This window comes from Chamaea fasciata, unplaced genomic scaffold (assembly GCF_029207755.1).
Source record: "Chamaea fasciata isolate MVZ Bird 193981 ecotype frontalis unplaced genomic scaffold, bChaFas1.0.hap1 SCAF_3, whole genome shotgun sequence".
In the NCBI taxonomy this organism is placed as follows: domain Eukaryota; kingdom Metazoa; phylum Chordata; class Aves; order Passeriformes; family Sylviidae; genus Chamaea; species Chamaea fasciata.
Genome location: NW_027094088.1, coordinates 79,417,054 through 79,444,697, shown reverse-complemented (window position 1 = coordinate 79,444,697; position 27,644 = coordinate 79,417,054). Strand labels below are relative to the sequence as shown.

The 27,644-nt window shown below is 42.3% G+C and overlaps 2 protein-coding genes across 5 annotated transcripts; one reads left to right on the top strand and one right to left on the bottom strand.

Annotated features, from left to right (window-relative positions):
* Positions 1–518: 518 nt before the first annotated feature.
* On the bottom strand, positions 519–24,321 carry TBX18 (T-box transcription factor 18). Its single transcript, XM_066179607.1, has 8 exons — positions 23,660–24,321; positions 22,757–22,940; positions 21,120–21,221; positions 18,055–18,226; positions 11,593–11,760; positions 10,277–10,341; positions 6,591–6,685; positions 519–4,024 (listed from the first exon to the last, which is right to left on the bottom strand). The coding sequence occupies exons 1-8, from the start codon at positions 23,925–23,927 to the stop codon at positions 3,300–3,302; spliced, it is 1,779 nt and encodes a 592-aa protein (XP_066035704.1). The 5' UTR covers positions 23,928–24,321; the 3' UTR covers positions 519–3,299.
* LOC136287153 (uncharacterized) lies at positions 23,446–26,721 on the top strand. Of its 4 annotated transcripts, none has more exons than XM_066179606.1 (3): positions 23,446–23,524; positions 25,787–26,078; positions 26,440–26,721. In XM_066179606.1, exons 2-3 carry the CDS (start codon positions 25,914–25,916, stop codon positions 26,623–26,625), a joined length of 351 nt encoding a protein of 116 aa, XP_066035703.1. In that variant the 5' UTR covers positions 23,446–23,524; positions 25,787–25,913; the 3' UTR covers positions 26,626–26,721. The 4 variants fall into 4 exon arrangements, 3 of the variants coding, with proteins under 3 accessions (XP_066035703.1, XP_066035701.1, XP_066035702.1); XR_010720084.1 differs by lacking the exon at positions 23,446–23,524 and adding an exon at positions 24,564–24,708 and having other exon boundaries at positions 25,787–25,975; XM_066179604.1 differs by lacking the exon at positions 23,446–23,524 and adding an exon at positions 24,564–24,708.
* The last annotated feature ends 923 nt before the right edge of the window (positions 26,722–27,644 follow it).

Below are 27,644 nucleotides of genomic sequence, written 5' to 3'. Positions count from 1 at the left end.
TTTGCATTTAGAACAAGCAGAACCAAAGGGCAAGTTACCAAAGAAATCGAAAAAGTGCAGAGTACCAAGCTCCCACAGAAGAAACTGGTCACATGGAAGTGCTAACTTCTCAGATCCAGTTGATATAGGGCAGCTGAACTGGTCTTGGCAGCTGGAATGACATAGGCTGTGAGAAGTACCAAAGTTCCATCACTGGCTAAAGACCCTGGCAAGCAGCTCTTTTCCCACATAAAAACCCCACAGCTCTGTTTTGAGCTGAGTATCTCCTTATACACATCCCTTATCGGGATGATTCTTTTGCATAGAAATAACAAGAGAGCTTCAACTGCAAGTGGTTAAAGAATTGTGGACTTGTTGGAGCTTGTTGTATTAAGTCTGAAATTCAGAGCTTACCTTCAAGTCACTGCCTTTGGTCTTGTTGAAGCTGTAGTGAAAAAAATAGGCCCGAGCCTCTCAGTTTTCCAAATGTAGTAAAAAGTGTTTGAATACACACTTTAATATATTTTCTGTGTCATTTTTGTAAAATACAGATATATAATTATAGATATAATGCATATATAGCATTTGCTGTATTGATAAAAAGCTAGTCTTTTCACAATGACAAACCAGTATTTACAATATGATTCAAATTTTAAGGAACAAATAAAACAATATTGTGTGGTTATATGATAAGAATAATTCGAGGAAAAATAAGAGACCAGTTCTAAAAAATTCCCAGACAATAAAGTACATAGTCTTGACAGGAGCACCACCATGAACATCCATGCACAACCCTTTTTTTTTTTCCTCTCTTTATAGGAACATGCATGATTTAGCTCTTCCACATTTCTACCTAGTCACAGCTCTTAAGTTGATATGGCTACTTATGCTTTTTCAAGTATGGATTAATTGTACCATCTTTCCACTTAAGTGTTTTTCCAACTGCAAAATTTCAAAATTTTGGCTAGAGCAGGAATAACTATACAAAAGTTACTTAATTTAAACCAACAGAGCTATGACAATTTGCATAGCTGAATATTTTCCCATCTTCTAAACACCTTAGAACCATCTCACAAACCATTAGCATGAGTTTGAATAGCATTTTTAGCATTGCAGGTCTTTTCTAGGAAGTTTGCCTCAAAGGAGACTGCACTGCCAAGACCAGCGACAGAGCTGAAGTACACAACTGCTCTTTGTTATCCTCATATATGAACACTACCCACCCATTCATCTGTAACATACTGTCCACAGCAGAGCAAATGTAAAGATGATCTTCATCTTCAATGTACTTTCACCTTTCCTCAGAGGAAGTGCTATTACCACATTTTCCAGAAGAAAAAAAATCTGATAGAGACTGAGTGAACTTAGGTTTACTCAGAAAGGTCACTTAGAAAGTTTAAGACAGCAAAGAAGCAAGCCCACATCACCTCAATTGCATCCTGTTCTCTTTCTAACTTTGAATGAGAACTTTATACATTTCTTTAACAGAAACAAATACGTAACCAATAGAAGTAAAGCATTCTTCAGGCACAGATTAATTAAAGATTGCTGTTCTGTTCCCAGAAAATAGGAGGTAGCAAGAGGGTTGCTTCTGCATGTATTATCTCCATCACACTGAAGAAATACTAGCTGAAATGAGTCTTTTTTGAAGAGAGAGTGGATAAGCCCACTATTTGCCTGAAAAGATAAAGCAACTCTTGAGAAACATGAAAATCCACCTTCACCAAAAGAATCCAACAAACACAAACCTGAAAGACCTTAATCTCCTTCAATGCTGACTGAGGAAGCATTTTCAACTAGATCTGTACCCACCTTAGCATGCCTTTGCATCACCTGCACAATGTAAATGAGGATTAGCATACTGTTGAAGACGACCTGTTCTCTCAAGCACTAAAATTTGTTTCACAACCTCTGTGGTTCAGCCCTGACAGATGGGCAGCTGAGAGACAGCTTTTGCAGAAGGACTGATAAACACCTGGGCTGTGTGGGTGCAGATGAAGGCAGAAATTTCACCACAGTAAGTGTTTCCCTGTGTCCTTGTCTGGAGAAGAACTCTGGAGAAATCTGGTCAGGAGCAGATGGTGATCTTCTTACAAGTGACATTCTTACAAGTGCCATTTAGAAACCAGAGGTGGGAATGAAGGAAACCTCTCCAACTCCAGGACAAAACCAGAGCAACAGGAAGACAGCAATGACAATGTCCTGCTTTCAGAAACACTTTTGGGCAAACTGGGTCATCTACCTAATTGATACAGGTGATATATTTTTGAAATACTGAGGATGCAGGACCTTTCACCCTTATTAAAAAACCCCAAAACCTACAAGCATACGCAAAAGGAAAAAAACCAAACCCAAAACACATCACACACACAAAACAGGTAGAACCAATAATGGAATTTCTCATCCTGCTCACTTTTTTTTTTCCCCTAAATCAAACTGCATTTTCCTTTAAAAAAGTAAAAATACAAAAACAAAGCTACATTAAAATATCCTACTGTCCAGTAAATGTCTTATAGGTAATATTTATGGAGGAAAAAAATGCATCAAGCCCTACTTTTGACAAAAATTAAGCACCCCAACGTTCATTTCATACAAAGGAATGCTACTTCTAGCGCTGTCGGTTTGAATTACTCCTATCACCACAATTTGAATATGCATTATTTGTCTTCAAATATATAATCATAAGTCTAGACTAATGCTGAAAAAAGCAAATCCTAGTGAGAATGCTGTGCTGTTGATAAGCTAAAACCAGCATATCATGAGAAGGCAAACTAATCTTTTCATTTACCTTGTAAATAATCCATTAGCTAAACTTCTGTTTTAGGCTGGATGCTTGATGCTTAACACTAAGAAGTTGAAATACCCTTTGCATCCCTTATGAAAGAGAAGAAACTTGTAAAATGCCTTTGGCGCATCGGCTTATTGTATGAATGTTTTAAAGAAACTCACTAGTGCTATAGGAAATGTAAGTGGGCTTTTTTGTGTTGTTTAATACTCCAAGTGTCACTTCATTCTTTAAAGGGGTTAGAACAGAGGAGGGGGAAAGGGGAGGAAGTCTTACTTAATTTGTTGCATATGTCCCAACGTGTTATACAACTAAGTGTATTATACCAGAAAACTAAAGCAGTCTGCACCGCAGCAAACTCTGTGTAACACAAAATAGGAGAATAATCTGGCCACAAGCAAGTCAAAATTTCAGTGAAACTTCCTCTCATATTATATATACACACTCTTTACAAGCTACATCAAGTGTCCTTTCATATTCCAAAAGAAATACATTGTAGACACCAAACATACTGTATTTTTACTTAAAGGTTTCATCAAACCATATGTGCAGACACTTGGGAAGATGAGAGTGTCAAGCTTCCTAGGGTCCTAGAGTCAAAGAAATTCTGCTGCCCCCCACTGCTAAGTAAGTGCACTCCTTCCACGGGGGGCAACATCTGCCGATCCGTCATGGTTCCACTTGGCGAGGACCCCAAGAAACTTCCTTGGGAAGAAACAATTTTCTCAGGACTGGCAGCCAGTTTAGGGGATGTGGAAAAGTTATATCCATAGAGTGCACAGGGACTGTGCAGTCTAAACGTGTTGTAGGAGCCTTGGTGGGTTTGATTAGTAGTAAAGGCATTGCTGGATGGGGAAGGCATGATGTACTGGAGCTGTGGAGACATCCCCGAAATCTGCATGGATAAGCCAGTCTGCGGGCAGCTGAATGCATCCCCATCACTGCCACTCATAGACATATTCACAGTTGTGCTACTCGACACACCGACATAGGAGGGAGTCCTTGGGGGTGCAAAGGTCTCACTGGTCTGGTTTGTGAGCCGGTTGTAGGTCTCAGCCAAGGAAGTGCTGTATCTGTTCAGGGTCAAGCCTGAGCGAGCACAAGCTGTGTAGTCAGCTGGAGCGAGGGTACACAGCTGGCTAGTGTTGGGACTGAGGTGGAAGGCTGGAGATGAGCAAGGGGAACCCGGTAAAAGGTGAGGGTGGGTAGATGGCACTCCACTGCCAGATCCCTGGAGTAAAGTAGAGGAACCTGCATTTCCTGGAAGAGAATATTACAGTGTAAGAAGCACATTGAGATAGGACCACTTCCTAGGTGAAAGATCAAGACCTTTGTCTTTTATAATAACCCTTGAGACTAAATCCAACTCAAATTAATTAAAAACTTTTACATACATGTGCAGGAGAATGTGTGAGTAAACCACATGCATATTTCTAAAGAAACAACTTGACCAAGAAAGAGAACTGAAGTTATGTTTTTACAATCATCATTCAGCGCTTAGAGCTCTTGCCCAAAAAGTTAACTGCTTCTTACATGACATGGAAAGAAATTGCATGGCAGTTAAGATGTAGCCAAGTTGAGTACCACATCACAGGAAGCCTTCTTCAAGATTATGGGTTTTGGCTTGTCTGTGCTCTCACCACAATCCAGAATGTGTTTCAAGTGCTTTGTGCCTGACTGTCACTGTCAGAGCATCAGCTGAGGAACCAGCTCCTTAGCTTAGAGGCTCTCACAGATAACAGCTTCAGGAAAGCTCCCAACTTCAGAACAAAACTTCGGAACAAAAAATTTCTGACTTCAAAAGGTTCTGAGAACAACAAAAAAAATTCAGAACAACTTCAGGAAAAGTGTAAGCTGAACACTGCACATAGTTGCTTCATTTCTTGAATGGGTAGGTTTGCAGCAAACTGTTTGCAAATTGTTCATTTACTGATACCAGAACTTTTTGTATTACAAACACCAGTGCTGAATGCTCCTGAAAACACTGCTTGCTATAGGTGAAACCTTTTCTCAGGACTGAAAGTTTCCCAGCTGCAAGAAACACTTCCTTTTCTTAAAAGATTGTATCTTCCTGAAAACTGACTGTGGAAAAATTATCTGTGGCCTTTTACAGTCTTTTAGGCAGAAGGTACTTAACAAGGAAGACCTGTTTATCAATCACATTAACCATCAAACAGCCTGATGCTGCAAAGACATAAATGCTATCAATAGTTTCACAGGTTACCATAATAGGTGAGATAGTAAAAAGAAAAAATACATTATTAACGAACATTGCCTGCAGCTGCTTCTCTGTTAACAGGACACCACAAGCACATTAGACACTGCCACATTACAGAAATCCTGGTATAAGACATATTTTTCTTTTAATCTTCATCAATGCCTCCACTACCTGAAGATGGGTATTTTCAGCATTAACCAGGAGAAATTTCTAATGGGGTCTTTCTGAAGGTTGCTATGTCCAAGGTATACACGACTAAAGATTTTGCAAGGATCCCATTTTCCACCCTCAGAATATCAACAGTAACTTCAGCAATCTTCCTAGCCTCAGGCAACAGTAGAAATGGAAGTGAGAAGTTCATGGCAGCAGTTCCCCTGCTACCAAACAGTGCTCCTACATACAAACAGCCAATAAAGCTGGTCTGTCTCCTAAATGGATTAACTGCATCATCAGCTGCCTTTCAGTCTTATACAGCTTGACAAGGTATTTCAGGTCTCATTCTGTCTTCTCATTAAAGGCTTTTTTGATGAGACTGTTCCTCTCCCCCCTGCTAATCCCAAAACTCTGCCAACACTCATCCAGTGTATCTATGACTTGGCACAAAACCTCCTTTTAGTTGCCCACATCGAGGACTGATACTCTAGATTTCTCAAAAGAGTGAACTAAGAAGCTGACAAAAGTGATTTCTCCGAATTTCTCTTTGTTCTGGATTTTTGTTCTGAAGATGTTTAACAACTTTGTAATCAATACATTATAAAGAAAGCAGACTGGACGTTTGTAAATTTGGTAGCAGAAAATGCAAAGAATTGGGAGCAGTATGTATGATTTAACTGGGAAAAGGCTGAGAGGTTTTCTCTGTGCATTGGCATACTCTGGAAATAAAAGTACTCAGAAAAGGGTACAGAGGTTCCACTCTCTGTCCAAATGGACCATTTAAATATTTTTCTCATTCATGACACTACCTGCTCAATAAGGAAAGTGGAAACAAAGAGGTTTCCAACAAAGAGTGAGGAGCAGGAAAAAGCAAAATGGAGAGGAGAGCCATTTCTTTAAGCTCTAGGATGCAGATAAAGTTTGTTGGTCAATTTAGTGAACAATTTTCAGGTCTTTAAGAATCAATAAGAGGTTCTAAGAAGAAAACAAATTAAGCTTCCTCCTATTTACTCATTACTTAAGAGAACATTTCTTCTCTCATTCCTTTTTAATTCTTTTTTTTCCTTAAAAACACAATTCCTACACTGCAGTTTGGATGTGTACAACAGAAGTCATCTGTAAGTGATCTCTACCTTTTGTATCTAGCTAGAGTGTAACACTGTGGAATAGATTAGTCAATCCTTTAATAACTGGCGTTCCCCCTCCACACGTGATCTGACTTTTCTTTACAATTAAACATTTTTCTTGCCACGGTGGATGAGTTAGCATTAGTTCTCTAACTTAGAATAACTCAGATTAGGGGGGATAGCTGCACTGTGGTTAGCTGGTTGTTTCTGTCTTGCGAGTGACACACTTACCTAGACTTTTGTAAGGTATGATGTATGACTCAAACCACTACAATGGGAAAAGCTTCAACTTTCATTTTTGTTTTGAAAGAACACAGATACTCGTTACCTTGTTTGGGTATCCCAGGTATGTCTTCAAACGTAAGTGTCCTCAGTGAAGGTCTCCAGAAGGCATAAGACTCTACCAGAGCTTCCAGTCCCATTCTATTTAGAACAAAAGAATCACAGTGTCATGAAAGCAAGCTGTATTTTGCAACACGTCTCTCTATTGGATACTCTACCTCAGAAACATATAAAAATTAGTAACATTTCAGGATTATTTTCAAGCTGATTTTGCTTTTTAGAAAAGAGCCTTACAGCCTATCCATGAGACCACAGAGACCTGCAGGCACTGGGCTGACAGCACACAAAGTGTATTCTAGTTCCACAAGCCTGGCTCTCTATTTCAATATTTTGGGTCTTTTGGGAGAGCTGTTTCAGTGGGAAGACTTGGGTAAATTGATTTTAAATGTTTTGCTAGTATATTTCTTAAAGAGATCTTCCTCTGTCAGTTAAAGTTTTAACTGCCAGAGGGATGATCTGCTATTTCTTCCTAGAAAAAAGGTGATCCACTGACAACTTCTATTAAAACAGGATTCCCAGTCATTACTGATGAGCTGGAAAATCACACTTAGAACATGAACAAGGCATGGATGTACAGCTGTTTAGCTACTAAAATCATGTATAGAACAATGTTGTTTTGCTAAGCCTTTAGAAACTAAAAGTCTTCACTCATTTTCTTGCAACAGTGTCTCGAGAAAACAGAAGTAACTGTGTAGACAATGGTGGCAGACACTATTTTGAAGAATCTCTTTCCTGAAGGTAAAGGCCCATTTGTCTTCTGACAATTATTTATGAATAATGCACATCAGAGGTATACAAACTTAGAGGTATAATTTTGGTGTTAGTTTTGGCTGCTGGGCCCCAGAGGCCTGTTGAGTGTCACTATCAGGCACACACCAAATACAAGTGCTTGCCTGTGAGCAGCAGTACTCTGTAAACGTGAATTGTGCAAATAGCCCAATTTGAAGCAACCAGCATGTTCTGATACTACCCCTTCCAACAGGAACACAAATGTCTGTCAGGAAACATTTATAAAGCATTTATTAGCTGAAGCTGGACTAAAAAGATAGCCTTAATTTTCTGCAGTAATGGTGAATTTTCATTTCTAGTTAAAGTGGAGATAAAAGCCACCTCCTGGAGGAGTGTAGCCAAGGCGGTAATTTATACAAGATGCCTTCAATCAATTTCCTCATTTTATCACCACTCTAATTTGAGCTACCAAATGCCCAAGTTTATTTTTAAAAAAAAGTTATGTTTTTCCCGAAGTATTTAAAGGGAGAAATTCTGGTCCTTTCCTGAGTAAAAGTTTTTATAGGGTCAAACTTAAGGCCCAACTGAAGAAAGAAACTATTCTCAGCACATAAATTCTGTTGCACTTTGCAAATGCACGGGTAATGTTTTTAAAAGGTGAAGCTCCTGATTTCTATAAAATAGCCTGTGGGACTGAACGGGAATGACCTAGAAGGGCATATTTTTAATTAAACAGAATTACTGCATGCAGTAGTGCAGAGTAAGATAGCTGCATTAAATCAATATTGAAAAATTTGGTATAATTTTAGCAAAGTACTTTTTTAAACTTGCAGCAAACTAAAATGCATCAATGATAAACACACCCGCTACAATGATGAGGATAACAGAATCTTAACATTTAATTTCAGTACTTAACAGAGCAAAATAATAATCCACTGAGTATACCAATAGAAATTTTCCTTGACAATTAAAATTCAGGGTTGAGTTCCCAAGTACACTTATCCAGAAATGCAGACTATAAAAGAAAACAGAGATACTGACTTCAGTAAAACAATGTCAATCTGCAACAAACAAGAATTTGCAGAGTCAATTCTGTAACGAGTGTGTCTGTAGAGTAAAAGCACTCAGACCTCATCTAAAGCAGTCTAAAGACTGCTCTAAAATATTTTAGAGATGCTGGCTTTTCCTTCAGGACTCGCCTTCTTAATCCATTTCCATAAAAAATAACTTTCAAGAAAAATATCCTGCTTTTTTTTTCTAATGCCTAAACCAGACTATACCTAGCAGCCAAACAAAAAAAAACCTCTCTGGATACACCCAGTCCCATAACTTATTTGTGTGGTTGCAGATGCAGTACTCTTACATCATTCTCAGGTAATTCCAGAGTTGTCCTGGCACATTAAAAGCTGTTCAAAACTGGTTTCTGAACAATTCTTTACTTTCTGTCTAAAAGGGTATCTTCTCTTGTTTCATATGATATTGTGCAACAAATTCTAAGTCCACCTAAATTTGCACATTTCAGACGATCAGGGTTTTCACACTTTTTAGGAGGTTCCACAGTACTTATTTTATAGTTCTGCAAACAGCAAGCATAGCAGAGACGCTGCCTAAGAGAGAGAGCAAGTTTTCAAACAGGGCACGTAGGGCAAGCCTGTTCTTCCTGAAGTGCACACAGCATTTTTTGCTTCTTCAGTCACTGCATTTACCTGGAAGCGATTGTCCACCTAATTTCTAACTAGAAGGCTACAAAAGAGGCTACAAAACTATGTCAGTGGCTGCTGAACACAGATACTTATTTCTTGCTGGAAGACAAAATCTCAGACATACTAAAAAGATACTTACGGCAAATGCCTATAAGTCTTTACAACTACCTCATCCCTTCCAAAAACTACTCTCATTTGCTGTCGTTTCAGTTTTATGTAACTCAGGTGTAAGCACAAAACAGGTGTTAATGCTGAAGCTACTGCTAACAGGGAAGCTCAATAAAGACTCTATCAAAAAGAAACTTTCTAATCATTCCTGCCAGCGCAGTCTGCTCCCTTCTCTGCAAGAACTGGTCATAAATACAGCCGCTGCAGACACCAAACACAATGCGGTCACTGGAACTGATGTATACTATATACCACAATGAAATACTGCTTTTTTTTTTTTCTTTTTTTTTTTTTCTTTTTTTTTAGCTGAAATGGTTTAACATACAGTTCAAAACAGGTTTAAATGGCTTGCATTAAACAGTTCTCAGATAAAATACCTCATGGGCACTGGCAGCCCAGACCACGCTCAGGCCTCCACTTTGCACTACTCAGATTTCCCACTGCTATTTTGAAAGATTCACAGATCAAGAGAGAATAAGCAATTAATTAGTCCATCCGCAACAGAAGAGGTGGAAACCAGTCTCACTTCATGGTCTCGTATAGCCTGCTAGAAAAGATATTCACCTAGGAAGCGGATTTAAAACTCCTTAGACTAAATAGACACTTGAACACAGGTCTTACCACTTCTAGGCAAGTGTACTAAAGGTAAGGTTACTGCACAAACCAGTTTCTCCCACTTCACGAAGAAACAAGCCATTCATCCATGCTATATGCCACTTACATGCAAGAGAATGTGGGCTTGTAGTTTGACAATGTTATCTGCAACTTTTGTCTCCAGCCAGGAGAAAGAGGAGATTTCAAGCACAGCCTGAAATCATAGACCGTGGAGTGTCACTGAAAGGAAACTTGAGTCCATGAGTCAAGCCGAGTGCCAGCCTGTTCTTGACCTAGATGGTCAGACGTGTAGCAATGTGAGCTCACCACAGAGATCATTACTGGGAAGTCTGAGTGGTCCCTCAATGAGTCTGAGTTCACCAATTACGTTTTCTGTAAGTGCAAGTGTTCAGCTCGAACAGCCTTCGCAATCTGATTCTGTCAGCAGGAGCAAGCCCAGCTCCTTTCCAACACCTACCTGTTACGGCCTGAATCTCTAAAGCCTTTGGCGAATGGATTCCTATCAATCTTCAGACGAGTTATCTGTGAATATGATTGAGAGAAATTATTATCTGTAAACTCAGATAAGTAGCATAGAAAACAACTCTCCTGACAGAAACAAGCTGACAGTAGAAACATCTTCATATTTGTATAGTTTAAGATGGTTGTCCTGAAACATAGCAAAATAAGGGCCAATCTTCTGATCATTACTTCTGCAGATCCCTGGAGAAGCTAATAGGTATTTAAAGCTGCCAAATGGCAGTTGGAATTACTGAGAAAAAACTTCAAGCAAAAGTCATTCTTCACCTAAGAGATTAGACTGTCTAACTGCAGTAAAATTTAAATTAAATTTTATTTCTGAACTGGTCAGGAAGGAAACGTGAAAAGAGTATTTATTTCTAGGTTATTGTCCTCCATTTAAAAAAACAAACAAACAAACAAACAAACAAACAAACAAAAAAAAAAAAAAAAAAAACCCTACCAAAAAGCCCAGCAAAACACACCACGCCCCAAATAACTGTAATTTATTTTAATCAATGGGAAAGTCACCAAATACTTTTATTTCAGTATTTACATGGCTCTCCTGCTCTTCTCTTTGTAAAGTCATCAATGCATACGTAATTTCAAAAAATACAGCTGCAATAATTTATATGGAATTAATAAAATGTCACAACACTAACTATAGTGCCTTTATGTGTGCTAATACTTAAACAAGTGGTAGAAAGGGCCGAGGGATACAACCTCCAGTTTACTTTTGACTTTGAATCCATGTGGACCCAGATAAATTGCCCTTAATAATATAAGCTGAATGCAGTTAATAAAAACAACTGCAACTTTCTCCAGAACTCAGCTTCTCTGTTAAGGCCCTGGGAGTATTAAAAGCACTGGAGTCAGGTGCTTTTAAAAAAGCACTGGAGTCTGAAGCGCTTTAAAAATTCTCTCCAGACATGTATCTACATTTAAAGGTAGAGAAACACCTTTAAAAATTAGACTGCTCTTGGCCTTGCACTTCAGTGCTGTATTTATAACCAAGACACCATTAAGCATGCTAATTACACTGTGTGATCTCCATAATACGAATGATTTTTTACATGCAGCATCTCTGAAAGCTCAGCTATAGCCTCCAGGCACTACAGTAATACTAACAGTGAAAGCTACTTGTAGTAAAAGAAGGGTATAGATAATTCTATTTTAATAAGTGATATAATGAAAGTATCTGCTTTTCTCCTATCTCTTACATCTCTGGTCTGCTCTGAAAAGCCTGCAAAGTGCTAACCAGAAAGCTGAAATTACCTGTTGATTTTGGTATGCTGTGACAGTAGTGAAAACTGTCTCTGGGAAGGAGAAGGCTTTCACCCCTTCTCCCGAAGGGATGGGCTTGACAGGAGACAGATCATCACCACAGTCTTTTCGGATGACGTGCACACGAGGCTGGTATTTGTGCATAGAATGAAGGATAATCTATGCAGTCGAGAAAGAAAAAAAGATAACATTTATTAGAAAGGACACCCTGCTGCTTCAGTACTAATAGCTTTTTGGAACTGATTATGGTATGTGTTTACCATGCCACTTACGGGAAATCAAATGTTTTCTTTAACCTCTGAAGGTTCTTGTTACAGTAGTCTAATCCCTGTGCATTTATGTTACTGCCAACCCTAAGCATTTAAAAATTACGACTCACGAGCTCCAAATTCAGAGATTGGCTCAATTGAAACTGGCTCAAAAAAAGGAAAAAAGAAAAAAAGAGAAATCAGGAAGTCAAGTCCCACTGGAATTATGAAAGTTTTGTCACTTTTTTCCACTGAAGTCTGGATTTGACCTAACAGGATTAACAGCAGCAGAAATTTGCCTTTTGTTTTTGGAACCTTCAGGATATGGTATTGGAGAAATTTTTTTCCTTATATCCCAAAGACTGGAAACAAATCTTGGTTGGAACACAAGCTGAGACTCTCACACTCTGAAGGAGCATAAGCTTAAAAGTAAAATGATAACAAATCCAAAACTCTGAAGTGTTAATCGATTTATAAAACAGACAATGAATTTCAATTAAAAAAGCCCCTCCCTGCATACAAAAACTCAATCAAAAATAAATCATTAAAGAGAGGTGGATGAACTCATACTGAATAAAATTAAACACACAAATTCCTCCCCAATTTTAAAGGAGATTTGTAATACAGAATTTTTCCTCTATTTTACTTCACTTCAACTAACCACTATTAAGATAGAAGATTTCAAGAAAAAAAAAATTCCAAGTTCAACTATTATTGTTGGAAGCCCTAAGAAATTAGTAACTCGATAAATAAATAGTCCTATGACTATTGGCCTGTGGAACCACTAATCAACATTCTGGGGAAGCTTTTTAATTTCCTGCTCCTTGAGCAGGCTCAGGACGTGCATGTGCTCAAACACTCAACAGAGCCCCTATGTCAGACACCATGGAAGTTCATTCACCCAAATTATATAGAGGACAGTGCATTCATTTGGATAAACTAGAGCTTAGCTAGTTTAATACACTTGGTCCTGGCCAGATTACATTACTCTGTTTCGGTAAGGCAAGTTTCTGGATAATCAGGGGGTTTATTGGCCGTTAAGAAAGATTTTGACAATGACATCACAGGCTCCAATTAATTTGCTCAGGGAGTGCCCTATGGAGGTTCTCATATAAAGTGTTTTTTCAGTTTCTGAGATCTTGAACAGAGCAAGATTTTTTTATCGTGCAAAAGTGTTTTCTCTTTTATGACACTCAGATCTCCAAAGGCAAAGATCTACAAAATGAAAATGCAGAGAGGACAGCACACTCCTCACCCTGTTTTCCTGTGAACACCCAGTGGTACCAGGGGAGATACTGGTGCAACAGAAAAAGAAATGATCAAGAAAAGATGCTGCACAGTTCAAATCCACCGCTATTCTGTGCCTTGCCATTTGTCTGGGTGCCACTGAGCATGCCACATTCTCTCGCACACAGATTACTTGACCCCATCAGCTCTGTGGTGTAAACCACTGCTGGCCCACATATCAACGATAACCCTGGCAGCTACAAAGAGCTCTGCTCGCACATCAGAACAAGTGAAATCAAAGCAGCACGGAGATGAACACCTCCCACTACTTATCTGGGTGGCTGTTACAGCTAAACTGATCCATGTCACCTCCTAAGAGCAACCTGTCTGGCCTCTGTACTGTACTGAAATTTCCTGCGCTGACACACTAGCAAATCCACAGTAATAATTTCTTTTTCTTGATTTTGTACTATGTCTTCTAACAATGGGAACTTTGTTACTGATGTGAAGGACTCTGAACTCTAAATAATGCATAACTGCAAAGCCCTTGTGAATTAAAGAGCAACATATGAAGACAGGATAAAAGGAGAGCGAGATGCAACATCCACTCCAAAAACAGTCTAGCTCTATTATTCAAAGCATCACCTAAAGTTGCTGTGAAGAAAGAGCTAAGGAAAAAGAGATTCTGGCTTTTCATTTCACAGTGCTTGCACATTTAAAAGCACAGATGGGATCTAACAGTTTATCTGCAGAAACAGCAACTTTCCCTTCATGCCCTTAAAATCAAACACCAAAAAAAACCCCGATCAGAAGGCCCACTGTGTTCCCAAATATGAACTGGCATTACATTCAACTCATAGCTGAAGAGCCTGCCTCTCTCTACAAAGTCCTCACAGAACAAGATCAAAACACTTCATGCAGGAATAAAGCTCTCTCACAAAAAGTAAAATTATACTTTGGCTACAGCAGCTGTCAAGAAATCATGATCAGATGGAAGACACTGCTGCAGGGAGCCCACAGGTAGGAGGCAGAGCAATGTCCACCAGAGCACCTGCAGCCACACAGCGCTGGGATTACCTTTGCAATGGCTTTTGAGAGCTGCTGCCATGATGAGGTCTCAGAGCTGACCCTGAGCATGAGTACCACCATGGCACAACCATCTCAGCCAGAACAAATGAGAGCCAGATACTCCTTCACAGTGGAGATGCCAATCCTCCAGCAACTTGGCAGTGCCAACACTACACAGTCCCCTCCCCATTACTCACACAGTCCTTGCTGCTCTTTTTGCCAAAAATCCTCCTTTATCCTCCCTCCAAAGCACAAGCACTCAGGCTCTCTGCAGTTAGGCAACTGTGTGGGGCTAAGGAGCATGGACTCCCTCTGTATTAATACAAAAGCTGCAAGTGCAAATGCTGATGTTTCACAGCTTTTCACTGTGACAAGAACATATAACTGCCCATTGACTGTAAGCAGAGCCTGCTACTTGGAGCCAAGTCTGGGCAGAGTTACAGTCCGCCTCTGCTTCCAGCCTCACCCCGCTTTCAAATGGGGAAAAAACCCCACCCCAACCACCAAGGAACAATTAACACACTAACAGCCTCATTTTCACTAAAAGTTAAAAGATGTTCCTCTGCATCAAAAAAATACTCAGTTGAAAAGCATGGAAAATAGCATAAAAAATGTTGACTTTTCCCCTCCACTGAAATTCAGTTTAAAAATGGCATTGAAATAGAAAAATTAGCCAGCTCTAACCAGCCTGAGGGGGAGACTGCTTTTACAATGCAGCACTCACTCCACAGATGAGAGAGGGATGAGAGGCATTAACAAAGAGCACCCAGACCATGCACTTTCCAGTGACAATTCCAAGATCCAGGTTTACTTTTCCTAAGAATCACAACTTAGATGAAAACACACAAAAGCCACAGTGTGTGTCTTCATGGCTATAAGAACAGTATTTCCAAAGCAGGGAATTTACCCTGGAACTTTTTTTGAGATCAGAAACACACAAGTAAAATACGTCCGTACAAATTTTTGCCTCCTCTCTGCAGACTGAAAGTGGAACTCCAGTATCAGAGGGTGTCCTATGTGCAGATACGTACTTCAAAATCTCTGAGCTGAGCAGCACTATAAAATTGTGTAAACTCCAACTTGAAATGCTGATGAAAATAGCAAAAGGCAGCATGGAATCTGGAAAGTGCTTGAGTCTCTTAGAGATGTCTGGTCTCCTTTCACAGAATGCTAATGCCAGGGCAACAAGGGGAATGAACTGCCACCAACTACTACCACAATATAAATACTGCGCAAGAATTCTACCTTAGTGCCTGTTTGCAAATATTGTCTCTATTCTCACGGACATGGGCGACTTCTCTCAGAGATTCTGAGAGTTAATACTCTAGAATAGGTAAAAGAGCTCTAGACTGATATCACGCAAGCTCCGTACCTCCACGCCTGCAAGATCAAAACCTATGCCCTGGGATTTTAACACAAAAACTCTGCAAAAGCATACACCTTCGACAAGCACAGGAAACCTAAAGGAACAATTTCAACGAGGATTAAATTGCCAGGATCAGAAAGCAGGGAAAGCATTTCCAAAGAACAACAGCTAAAGCCCAACACTGCTTGGTGGAAACCCCACCAAGGTTTCTCTGAACCACTCTGCCTACACACAAGAGGAAAAAAACCCCACTTTCTAATAATCTAAAATATACCCCATGTCTCATACAGGGGTGGGAGAGTCAGAACTTCTGATATAAGAACAAATATTAGAGGGACACTACAGCCTTGACTCCGAGCTCTTCCAATTTGCCATCCGTCCCCTGGTACCCTCCTGAGAAAAATGGTTTCTTCCTGCTTATGAGAAACAATTGGTTTTTATATTCATCACAAAATATGATTATTCGTTTTCCATTATTGCTAGAGGCATTCAGAGGCTACACAGCTTTTTCAATACAGCATTCCACACTACCATAGCTTTAAAAGAAAAAATGTACCCATTGGAAGAGACATTTTTCTGCTTTCTGCTTTTGCCTTTTCTGGTAATTATGAATGACATGTTTGCAATTTCCCAGATTTGAGAAATATGAAATTATTTTGCAGTCATCCTTCTTTTGTCCTTTTATTTTAATACTTAAATTTCCATTTTGGGGAGGAGGGGCGCTGCCATAGCTCTGAATCAGTTCAATGTGTCTCAAATCACTGTACTTGAGCTTTGCTTCACTCGTTTCCAAGCCGAAATACTTAACTAAAGACCAGAAAATTTATATCTCCCCATATTACAAATAACAGTGTGCTGTGTACGCTACACAGGTTTCAGTTCAGAATAAAAACCAAGCTAAAATCTGGGATGGAAAAATACAGTAACACAATTCTCTGCATAGCTGAGATTTTATCACAGGGCAATTTGCAACTGCAAGTGCACAGGCGGACCATGGTCCCTCTGCACCCACCCAGTACAAAAACCAGCTCACTGCTGGAAAAGCAACATTTTATCCATTTGCATCTGCTTCACTTTCAGAGCTCTTACAATAGACTCAGGATTCAGGGAAAACAACTCCCACTTGAGAGGAATCACAAATACACAAATGCTGGGAAAACTAAGGGAACTTCATGTGCTAACCTTAAATCAAATGGACACTGCCAAATAAGACTCCGTAACTGTGATTCTGGAAAGAAGCAATATAAAATCTCTTTCACGCTATCCTAAGAAACACACTGCTAAGTTAAGAGATGTGAATACCCCCACATTTCTTTTAAGGAAGAACAAAATGAAATTATGAAAATTATTGCACAAACTGAAGTCTTTTCATCGTTGCTTTCACATTTGCTAGGTCAGCCATGCTCCTGTACTTCTGCCTCTGTTAGTTGCATTTGCAAACACAAATAAAGGGGGGAAATCTCGGACTATGTATTAGCAAAATACCTGGCTCAATGTCACAGAGTTACAACAGTACAGAAAGGTGAGTGTGGTGTCTTTGCACTCTGTGCCAGGTATATTTTCTTTCACTCCTTTCCTTGAAGGAGAAAGTATCCTGGTTAATAAATTGGGTTACGCTAAGGACAGTGGAATCCACATCCTGTCTAAAAACTTTCCTCTAACATCTTAAAGCTCTACCACTTGGAACTTGATGCTCCTTCTGAAAGGATGCCAACATTTGCCATTTATTACAGGGGTTTGTAAAATCAAAGGCTTCACCCTGACTAAAAACAATCCTCATTTTTTAATTATTTCTTAAGGTGTCAAGTAAAACTATTTTAGGGGTTGCTGGAATGATACTGGCTTACATCTGTCATGTTTCAACAGTTCTGAAGAGAAAAGGAAATATTAACATAACACATTTTGTCACATTAGATAATGTCATAACTAAACAATTCAGAACTTGCAAACAGAACATTCATACTGCATACGTCTTCGCCAGCTTTTTCAGAAGTAATGAGCCTCAGCTGTGAAAGGGTCTTGCCTCATAAGGTATGTAATAAATCATCATCGGAGCAAACCCAGCTCCCATGTTGTTCGTTTTTGACTGCAATTATTAACACCTCATGGGATTTCACACAAACGTTTAGGTTAAGAAAATACTTAAGTGTATTTTTATCCACGTGAAGTTATTACACGCTAGTAATGTTTCTCCTAGCCACTTGTGAATTTAAGCATCCTCTTCGATCGCAGCCGAAGTTGAGAGTAACACGCTCGGTGGGAAATACCGAGAGCAATTCTGCCCCTCTGTATTAGGCAATTTAGCCTTGTAAAGTCTTACTTTGCAGAAGGAGTTCTCTATTTGAGGGGGGAGTAAAACAGCAGGCTCTAATAAGCAGTTAATTATTGGAGCAGAAAGTAAGCAGATTTTAGATCTGGAGAGTAAAGTTCCAAAATAACTCTGAAAAGTCAAGCCTATTTCTGGCACGCCGAAGCTGTACGTCAGAGCCTCTCCAGGCTGAGCAATGTGCCTACACATAATGCCACCAAAGAGCAAGTACTCACATGCCCTTGATCATCCAGCTCGTTATTGGTAAGCTTCAGTTTGTCAAAGCTGATCACTTGTCTCATCCACGTCTCCCCCGAGGCGGGTGAATCAGGGTGAATATAAACACGAGGCGGCACCGGGGAGTCAGCATTACCAGCCACCATCCACTTGGAACTATGATAAACATACCTGTAAAAAAGAAAACAAATAGCTTTAACCACAAGCACCGAAACAATTTATTAGACCCATTCAGCATTAATAAATTAGGACCCCATGCATACAGCAAAAACCCATCAATTAACAAAACATGAAAGGACTCAATTTTACATAAACAAAAAGAATCTGTTTGTTTGTTTGTTCGTTTCAAAACATAGTTCTGGAACCTGCAAAAATAAGGCTAAAATCCATGCTCTGATCTGACCTTATGCTTCCTAAAATCAGTTGTAGTCTCAACACTAGGTTTCAAAATGAGCTTTAAACTGGTGTCAGCTCATTGATTGCTACAGCTCTGCTCTGAAAGGGCACCAGCAAACAGGGAAGAATCCGGTCCTTCTTTTATCAAATTGACTAATAAGTCCATACTTGGAAGTTCTATCATATTGAGTCTAATACAGGACTTTATACATAAAGCTACTGAAGAGAAAGAACATTATGATTGGGAAAAATAATCAAAGTATGTGAAACTATGCTCTTGATATTTCTGTAGACTATATTAATAGGCTTGAATAGTATTGTAAAAAGGTTTAAAAATGAAAACACAGAGTCTGGATTTCATTTGAAAGGCCAATGCTGACAAGGTGGTTTTATAACAAAAATTGTTCCTTCTTTGGTTGAAAATCTATTTTGCAGGCAGACACTTCACAAAGCAGTTTAAAAAGCATTAATTGAAAGTTGTTTTTTTCAAGTACAGGAAAATTTCAGTAATTAGGCTGTGTTTTTAAATGAATATAAAGACTTTATCAAATCATATCTTTGCACAATTCAGTTCCTTATCAGAAAAAAACAAGCAACATAGAACAGAAAACAAAATGATCCAATGCAGGTATCGCTCCATACATTTCAGATCAAGCTGCACAGCTAAGATCTAGAATGGTGGTGAAATTTTCTCCTGGAGACAAATTCTCCACCCCAGATCACTGCTGTAACATTTTTCATTTATTTTATAGTTTTTGGTTTATACTAAATATATTCCTGCCCTAAAAAAGTAAATGAAGTTATAAATACTCATAAACACAAATTTAGTAATAAATACACATTTTGAGCTGCAGCTTAAGCTTCCAAATATTTATAAGGTCAAATTTTGCTAAAAATCCAGATCTAGATGTAATCTGCTTCATTTGCATTTGTTTTGCTATCTGCTCTGTCAGCTAAAGATTAGGCTCCATGTGACTGCTGTCATGTCTATGAAATTTAAAGATCTGCAAGACAGTGTGTGAAGCTTGACAAATAGCCTCAAGTAAAACATGCAAAACATTAACATTTAGTGGAAAGCTTAAAGGCATGGTTACTAATACATGAGTACAAAAAAATTCACATTTGTCAACTAAGAAAATACTGCCTTTCATCCAACACTTGTTAAGTTACTTCAGTTTTCTGGGCACCACGTAACACACTGTGAAGACAGTGCAGGTCAGCATGACTGTAATTATTTTAAATGAAATGAGATTTAAACAATTCATACTCAGTATAACTGCTTCTAATTTTTAGTATTAATATTTGAATTAATTTGGAATTATTACCTTGGTTTTTCTATGAATTTACGAATTGTTCAGACCTTCTAGGAATTATATGTTTAGATTGTTAATGCACACATGCAACACAAAGAAAAAAAAAAAGCTTCCATTTGAACTGCACTGCACTGGTACAAGGAAAAAGAAGCATTTTCTCCTCTATGGTAGAGACAGAAAAGACTCCCCTGACTGTATATGCTGGGCATCGTCAGCCCTAGTATTTGATGCCACTTGTTGAAAAACTCAAAATCTAAAATGGTCCTAAGAAAGGTCTTATACACCCCACAAGAAAATGACAAAATACTAGTCAATGAGGTAAGTACAGGAAAAACATAGGGCAGCATTTGCTTAGGAAACAAGACAGCATTCCTGCAGAACCAACCTTTTAATCTTGGTCTGAAATATTCCTAGTACAAGAATTAAATCCTCAGCCGTTCTCCCTATATTATACTAAGTACAGGTTAGAATAATCAAACCCGCAATTGGTAAAGACCTGATCCTGTCTCCTCTGAACTGCTCTGGCCAGGCTTCCCCCCTGGCTACTCTGGAGCATGGGATTGCATCCGAAAAGCAAGACCTTGGAAACGGCTTCAATTCACAACAGGAACTGCTGCGAGCTCAAGCTTGCAAACATTTCTATAGGACCAGTGCCTTCTGCAGAGCCCAACCAGCTCCGTCAAAACACAACCACCCTCAAAACAGTGAGAGCTTCTGCACAAAATTTCTACTCCTAAATGTTCAAAGAACAATCTCTTTTGTTCCTCACATCATTTTCCAGACAATAATGCCATTAATTCTTTAAATAACAGTAATTAGAAACATTATCCTTTTTGAGTCTAAGCAACCAAATACCTCAGTGATAAACAGCTTTTAAATTAAATTATGTAAGCAATTTGAAGCATGACTTATTTATAAAATAGCTTATAAGTATTTAAATCAGATATTCATGCTATTAATGTTATTAATTAATGTCAATATCATTTGGCACTAAAAATGCACACTTTCATATTTATTTGTTAATAGGAAATAATTCCCACTGACAGGAGGAGGAATAAAATAACATTTCCTGGCCGCAGTAGAACTGCACTCTGAAAGCCAAACCTGAGCATCTGCCCACAGTACATACACAGTGTGAGGCAAATGTATCATAAAGAGCTTCAACACAAATTTTAGTTGCTTTTTCATACTTGGTACAATATGGTCTTTTAAAATACACTGGGATGAAAACAGGAACCTTTAAGGAGAGCTAAACATGATCTTCTGCTAATTTATGTTGTGTTAATATTTCATTCCAACAGCCAAGCACCCTATAGCTTACATCATATTTTTTTTTTGCCTAGAAGTCACCATACCTGTATCTTTTGTTATCCACTGGCACAATATCCATAGCAATATAATATTGCTGATGTGGGTCTAAACCTGAGATCTTCACTCTCATTGCAGGAAACATCCGCCTGAACATTGGAAAGAGAGAGGTCATTTTTAATACGAAACAGACTTGGGAACAGTTGTTTAGGAAAAGTAACCACTTCGTGGGATTTTTCTCGTTCTTCCTTTTAGCCTACAGAGTCCTTTTGGACGATTATAGTTACACAGCCATGAAATGGTCCATTCGATATGTCAAAACAGATTTCTAAAGTGCATTTACTCGAACAATGCTTCGTATGTTTGGGGATACGCTTTGGGAGTACAGCTATTACCACATCATTTCAACTTTATTGTTAGACAGTAAATCATTTGGGTTTGAGACTTTACTTTACCAGTACACACATTTAAAGCCCATTTGAGATATTAGTAAGAAATGTATTCCTGGAGATGTGCAAACACCACCTCCACCCAGGAAGCCCAAGGCTTACAGAAAGGCAAATTGCCACTGAAGTTTCAAGTGTCAGCAGAAAATGGTGTCTCATTGCTGTAGCAGCGAATTGGAAAGCTAAATCCACTGTGATACAATTATAACACCGCAAGGATGCAGTTATAAAAGCCAATGTGCCATGCTCTAACCCAACAATATGGTCTTTATTGACACGGGACTTCCTGTCTGCAACTTACTAAAGGTGAAGTGTGAGAGCTACTCTGTCTTTGAAAGGAATAGTAAAACTTCTTTATTGAAAGCAGAAACGAATCTACAAGCAAATTTCTGAGAAAACAAAAAAAAAAAACCAAAAAACCCCCCAAAAAAACAAACAAAAAACCAAAAACGACGAAAAACCCAACGTTCAAGATTTAGATCCTTCTGTAGAGAAACGGATTAATTAACCAGTAAGGTGGTTTTAACATAAAACTGCCCTTAACTCTTAGCTTGATATGCTTTTTATCAGAAAACTTCATTCCTGGAGAAAAAAAAGTCTTAACTGCAAGCTAATAAAATACTCTTCTGCATTTTATAAACCTGAAAGATATTCCAGTTTGCTCAGCATTTGCTGCTATGCTAATATATATATATATTAACAAACATGCTATTAAAAGTAGTTACTGGAAACAAAAATCTGATCTCCGCCATTTCTGAATAAGCAAGAGGGTAAAAACCTGACTATGGCTAACTAGTTTTTGCTGTTATTTCAGTGCACCTGTAAGATAAAACAGAAAATCCCCGACTGGACTCTCTTAAGACAAATGCAGCTTTGTGCTGTTTAAGACTGCGTTTCAATCATTAATAAAGCCTCTCTGAAAATGCAGACGGTAGCATATGGATTCAATAAAATATGTTTTTGTAATTTCTAATAAGTCCAAATACTTTTATACTTCCCAGGTTTTTACCATGTGTATCCCCTGGAAAGGGGAAAAGCTTCCCCCCAGAAGGGCACGGCGCTCCCAGACCTTGCCCTAATGAACAGGAAACCCGAAACGCCACATGCTCCCGTGCCCATCTAACATTATCGCCATCTACCTGCCTCGTAAATCTGGAGATTTCCCCCGCTTTTGGCCCGCTTTGATGTGCCCGCCCGCCCCGGGAGCGCGCGGGTGGCGGCCCCGCCGTGCCCGTTACCTTCCCGCCTTGGTGATGATCATCTCGGTGCCGATCTCGTGGAAGCGCTTCCAGAGCTCGGCGCCCTGCAGGTCCACCCGCGGCGCCTGCGGCGTGGGCAGTGGCGAGCCGGGCCTCGAGCCCTTGGGGGAGCCGCCGGGGGAGGCGGGCGGGGAGGCCGCCAGGAAGCTCTCCTCGCAGCCGCCTGCGGAGAGAGCGGAGGAAGCGATTGCGGCCGGGGCAGCGCGGACTTGGAGATCGAGGGCTGCCTCAGCCCCGGCCGACCAGCCTGCGCCGGCCCGGCCCGTGCCGCAGCCTTGGCTCCGGGGAGGGGGACGATCCGAGCGCCGTGACCGCGGCAGGACGGCCGGGGCCGCACCGCGCCCGGGCCGAGGCGGGCGGCAGCACGTCCGGGGTGCGAGGCCGGCGGCGCATTTCGTTTGACCACGGGCTTCTGCCCTGCAGCGTGAAAGTGCGCTCCCCTCCACGCACAGCAGATTACACACACACATAGACGTAGGTGTTGTGTGTGTATATATGTGTGTGTGTGTATATATATATATATAGACACATAATTGTATACATAGTTGCATATGCACTTTTAGCAGCACACGTACACATACGTGTCGAATAAGCGCTTTTGCCTTCCCTCGGAATCAAGGCTCGGGACAGCCCCCGCCGTCGCTCCACCGCGCTGCAGCTCGGACAACCCCGCCGGCAGCCGCCCTGCCCCGCGCCGGCGTCCGAGGGGCGCCGCGGATCCTCACCGCCAGGCCAGCGGGAAGGGTGGTGGGTGTCCACGCAGCGTGGAAAGACGGAAGGGATAACGGGGAATCAAAGCGCCGGTCGCGACGGGGAAAGGGGATCCCGAGCGCAGCCGAGGAGCGGGGCCGCGGCAGCGGCGGAGCGCGGGGCGGCACTCACCGGCGGGGGCGCGGGCGGCGCAGCCCAGGTCCATGTCGCCGCAGGTCCTGCCGGCGGCAGCGGCGGGGGAGCTCTTGGCGCAGCACCCGCTGCCGCCTTCGTCCTCCGCCGCCTCGTCCTCGCCACCCAGCTTCCGCCGCTTGGGCTGCCGCGGCGGCGGCGGCGGCTGCTGCTGCTGCTTCTCGGCCCCGATGAGAGCCTCCACGGAGAAGGCGTGAGCCTTGAGGCTCATGGTGGTGCCTGGCGAGGACCGCCGCTTGTCGGCCATGCCCGCCACCCTACAGCCCGCGCATCCAGGCGCCCCGCGGCCGCCGGCACCCGCGCCCGGCCCGCCGCGCCGGCCGCCCTCCCGTCCTCCCGACCGCTCAGGCAAGGGGCTGGGGCTTTTCCTCGCCTTTCTTTTTAAATCCGAGTTATCAGCCAAGATTTTTTTTTTTAAGGGGGGGGGGGATTGTTTTGGGTTTTTTTAAAGTGGAAAAAAAAAATCTATTCCTTTCTGCAGATGCGTTCCTTCTCTCCCCCTCCTCCTCCTCCTCCTCCACGTTCTGCCCCGTCTGATGGGCCAGGCAGGGCTGACATGGGTAACAAACGCTCTGCGGACACAAATTAGGGCTTGTAATTGAAATTTGTTGCCTTGATCTGTCAGCACTTCCAGGCAGGAGACCTGTGGGAAGAACTCGCTCATTAGTGTCACTGCGGCGGCGGGGGCCGGGCGGAGTCGCGGGGCGGGGGCGGCGCGGCCCGGCCGCCCGCAGCCCAATCAGCGCCGCCCCGGCCCCGCCGCCCCGGCCCCGCCGCCCTTCCAGGGGGCCCCGCCGCCGCGGCCGGGGGAGCGTCCGCCGTCCCCGCGCCCGCCTCCGCCCCGGCCCGAGCGGCCCCGCGCCCCCAGCCCGCGGCTGATGCACCCGCAATGGACGCTAAAGGGACGCCCTTGACCCCAGCCGTATCTCCCCCGAAACGCAGAGGGAAGGGGGGCTCCCCTGGAGCGCAGCGTTTCGGCCAGGAAAACCGTTCGGACGTTAGAAAATGACGTTGTGCCCTGTTTTGCTGTAAGGAATTAGGAATTATTGCCGTTACTGTTGCGCTTGGAGATTCATCGCGTTATTATTCAAACTCTGGCTGCAGTGAGGTTCCAGCGTAACATCCACAACCTCCGCTAAACCCAACCCTTTAGCGCTGAGGCTGCTGTAAAACAAGAATTAAACCGAACCTTGCATGAACATCGATGCATCCAGCCGCAGCAACTTTAGTAATAATCATATTTAGGTGCATAAAATAGTTACAGGGAAAATCCTCTTTCGTATCTTTCCAGTGAGTAAAACTTTTAAAGTTTCCTTTGAATATCCAGGGAAATGAAAAAAGGTAGTGAGATTTTTGTTGTGATTTTTTGTTTTTGTAAATGTAGTGACGTGCTCCCCTGAAAGAAACAGAATAGAAACCCTCCAGCTGTAAAGAAATCAATGGGGCAAATTTCACTGTTTAGGGAACTAGGATCTCAAACTCATTCTGTTTTGGGCAACGCAGAGAAGGAAATTTGTGATGTGGTTCGCCTGTGTCACAGCCTTGGAGGTCCTGTTCGGGCCGTCGAGTGGCACAGCTGAGATTTCTGATCGTAATCTGAAACGGAAATAGCTGCCATTTAGGAGACGTAACCGTTTCCACTATCGCATTTTACCTACCCGTAAAATGCAAATTTATCACTAATTTCAATAGATGTTTCGTCAGACACTGTGAGGAATGGGCTGATTAATAAATATACCCTGGAGATAAATTATCCCTGCGAATAAGGTTATCAGCGTTAAAATTGTAAAAGTACTTTCCAGACGTGAAGAATTAGGTATGTGACAGAAAGATAATTAATTGAAGAAAAAAATAAACCAGAAACGAAACCGCCGTAGGAGCACTAACTCTCTCCACATTGAAAGAGATGGCAACTTGTCTGAGAAAAATTCGTCACTACGAAAAATACTGCTCTGCAGTTGCTGTCGCTCTAAATTGATAGGAGAGCAGAAAATGCTTAATGCCTGTCACCGACGAACAGTGCTGTGGAGTTAGTTTATCTTTACATTAAATCTGGGACATATTAACTGTTCCGTCGTCTAAAGTCTGTTTGCTCTGCCTTTCCAGCCGTGATTGAATCTGAAGGGAATCAGATGTGCGGGAGTGATCGAAATGTGCTAAGCTAGAGGATCTTGCAGGAGTTTAAACGCCGTCGCGGTGGAGATGAAATCGATAGAGGAGAGGAAGGAAGGAAATGGATGTCATCTGTCCGAGGGCGCTCCCGCAGCCTCCTCGCCAGCCCGCCCAGCTCCGACGGTACCTTCCGCCGCCCCGCTACGCGCTCCCGCCGCCCGCGGCCGCCGGGCCACACGCGCCACCGCCACCGGTGCGACGGCCCCGGCGAGGCCCGCGGGAGCAGGTACCGACCCCCGCCGCCGCGGCCCGGGAGGAGGAGGGCGCGCTCCGTGGCGGCGGGGCCCGGGTGCGAGCGACGGGGGCCGTGGGGGCTTTAGGGCGAGCCTGAGCTAGTAGAGAAACTCGGCGCGGGCGCGGAGTGCGGGGCCGGCCCCGAGCGGCCGCCGGGACCTGCCGGCGTAGGGGCGGGCGAGTTGCTCCGCTCCTCCGCCGGGCTCTCCGCGGCGCAGCGCCGGCGGAGGGCGGCTGCGGCGTGCAGGCAGGGACGGGGGCGAGGCGGCGGTGGTGCCGCGGAGATCCCGTAGAAGCCTCTGGGCACGGGGTTGCTGATCCTGCCCGTTTTTTATTCTTTTCCCTCCCTCTAGAGCCAGCCGCCGCGCGTTCCCGCCGAGGAGACCCTGACCCCTTGCTCCACACCGCTCCGCACCCCTCCAAGCCGCACAGCGGGGTGCGCGCAGCCCGCCCGCTCTACGGCGGATGGACAGATCGCTCGGATTGTTTTTATTTTTAGAGGAATGCCCCTTGTTGTTGATTGTTTTACTCCTCCCTAGATTTCTGTAGGTTGCTATGTGGCATGTTGTTTTCATTTCTTGACTTTTTGAAATAACTGTTTGGATTTAAATTTATCGAACAACCTGTTATCCATATGTCTGTCCGATTAATTTTTTATGGGATGATGAAAGAGAGAAGAATCCATATATATAGTTATCTGCTAATGGAATAATATATATATCCAAAACACTTTTCTGGGGTTACTTTTATTTCTGGACTTTAAAATGCAGTCTGGGTTTTTAGGCAATTGGTGAGGCCGTGAGGCAGTGCTTATTTGATGTAGGAGAGTCACATATTTAGACTTCGGGGCGGGGGGATATTGTTTTCCACCCGAAAGATATTTTCCTGTCCTCCCTTCGAGAATCTTGAGGGACATTTACAGGAAGGTTATGACCATGTTCTGCCATTCACAGTGATTTTTGCAAATCTCTTCAGACATTGAAGCCGGGCGCCACCAGAGAGTAAAATATCTACAGGGTCCTTTTCCCTTCAAAGACGTGATTTTCTGTAACTGCCCAGCAGGGATCCATAGAAGCGGTCACTAAGGAAAACATATCGTTAGCCTCTTCTTCCCTCCGCCTCCCCAGTGAGCCTAATCGCTTCACCCTAAGGAGACGTGTCGTGTAAAACTGACAGCAAGGAGCTGACGGCGGCTAGTCAGTCAAACATTATCAATTGCAGAAAAAATTATAGGCGCCGGTGAGAAAGTAGTCTGCAAACCCTATTTCTGTACATCCCAAGTGCACCTTCGCCCCCGTCCCTCTCCGTTGCCCTTGCTTGCGGCTGAGCGTATGTCGGGGGCCAATTAGCACTTCCAGGTCTTCTGTAACGGGTTGAACAGTAAGCCTAGAGTGACCGTCCCCGCAACCCGCAATACAGATGACCCTCGAAAGGGTTGAGAGAAGGTTAAGCGTGGCTTAAATTTAAAAGAGGCAGGAAAGGCCCCTGGAGACCTCACGTCCCCTCCACCGGGGACCCTTCGGCCGGGCTGCTTTCCCCGCTGCCAGGTGGGCTGCAG

Excerpts from the sequence above, each read along its gene's own strand:
- LOC136287153 (XM_066179606.1), top strand. The coding sequence starts at position 25,914 with ATGGATGTCATCTGTCCGAGGGCGCTCCCGCAGCCTCCTCGCCAGCCC. Across the intron at positions 26,079-26,439 it reads GGCGAGGCCCGCGGGAGCAG|AGCCAGCCGCCGCGCGTTCC; the intron begins GTACCGACCCCC and ends CCCTCCCTCTAG.
- TBX18 (XM_066179607.1), bottom strand. The coding sequence starts at position 23,927 with ATGGCCGACAAGCGGCGGTCCTCGCCAGGCACCACCATGAGCCTCAAG. Across the intron at positions 22,941-23,659 it reads CGCCGCCCGCGCCCCCGCCG|GCGGCTGCGAGGAGAGCTTC; the intron begins GTGAGTGCCGCC and ends CTCTCTCCGCAG. Across the intron at positions 21,222-22,756 it reads ATCATCACCAAGGCGGGAAG|GCGGATGTTTCCTGCAATGA; the intron begins GTAACGGGCACG and ends TCCAATGTTCAG.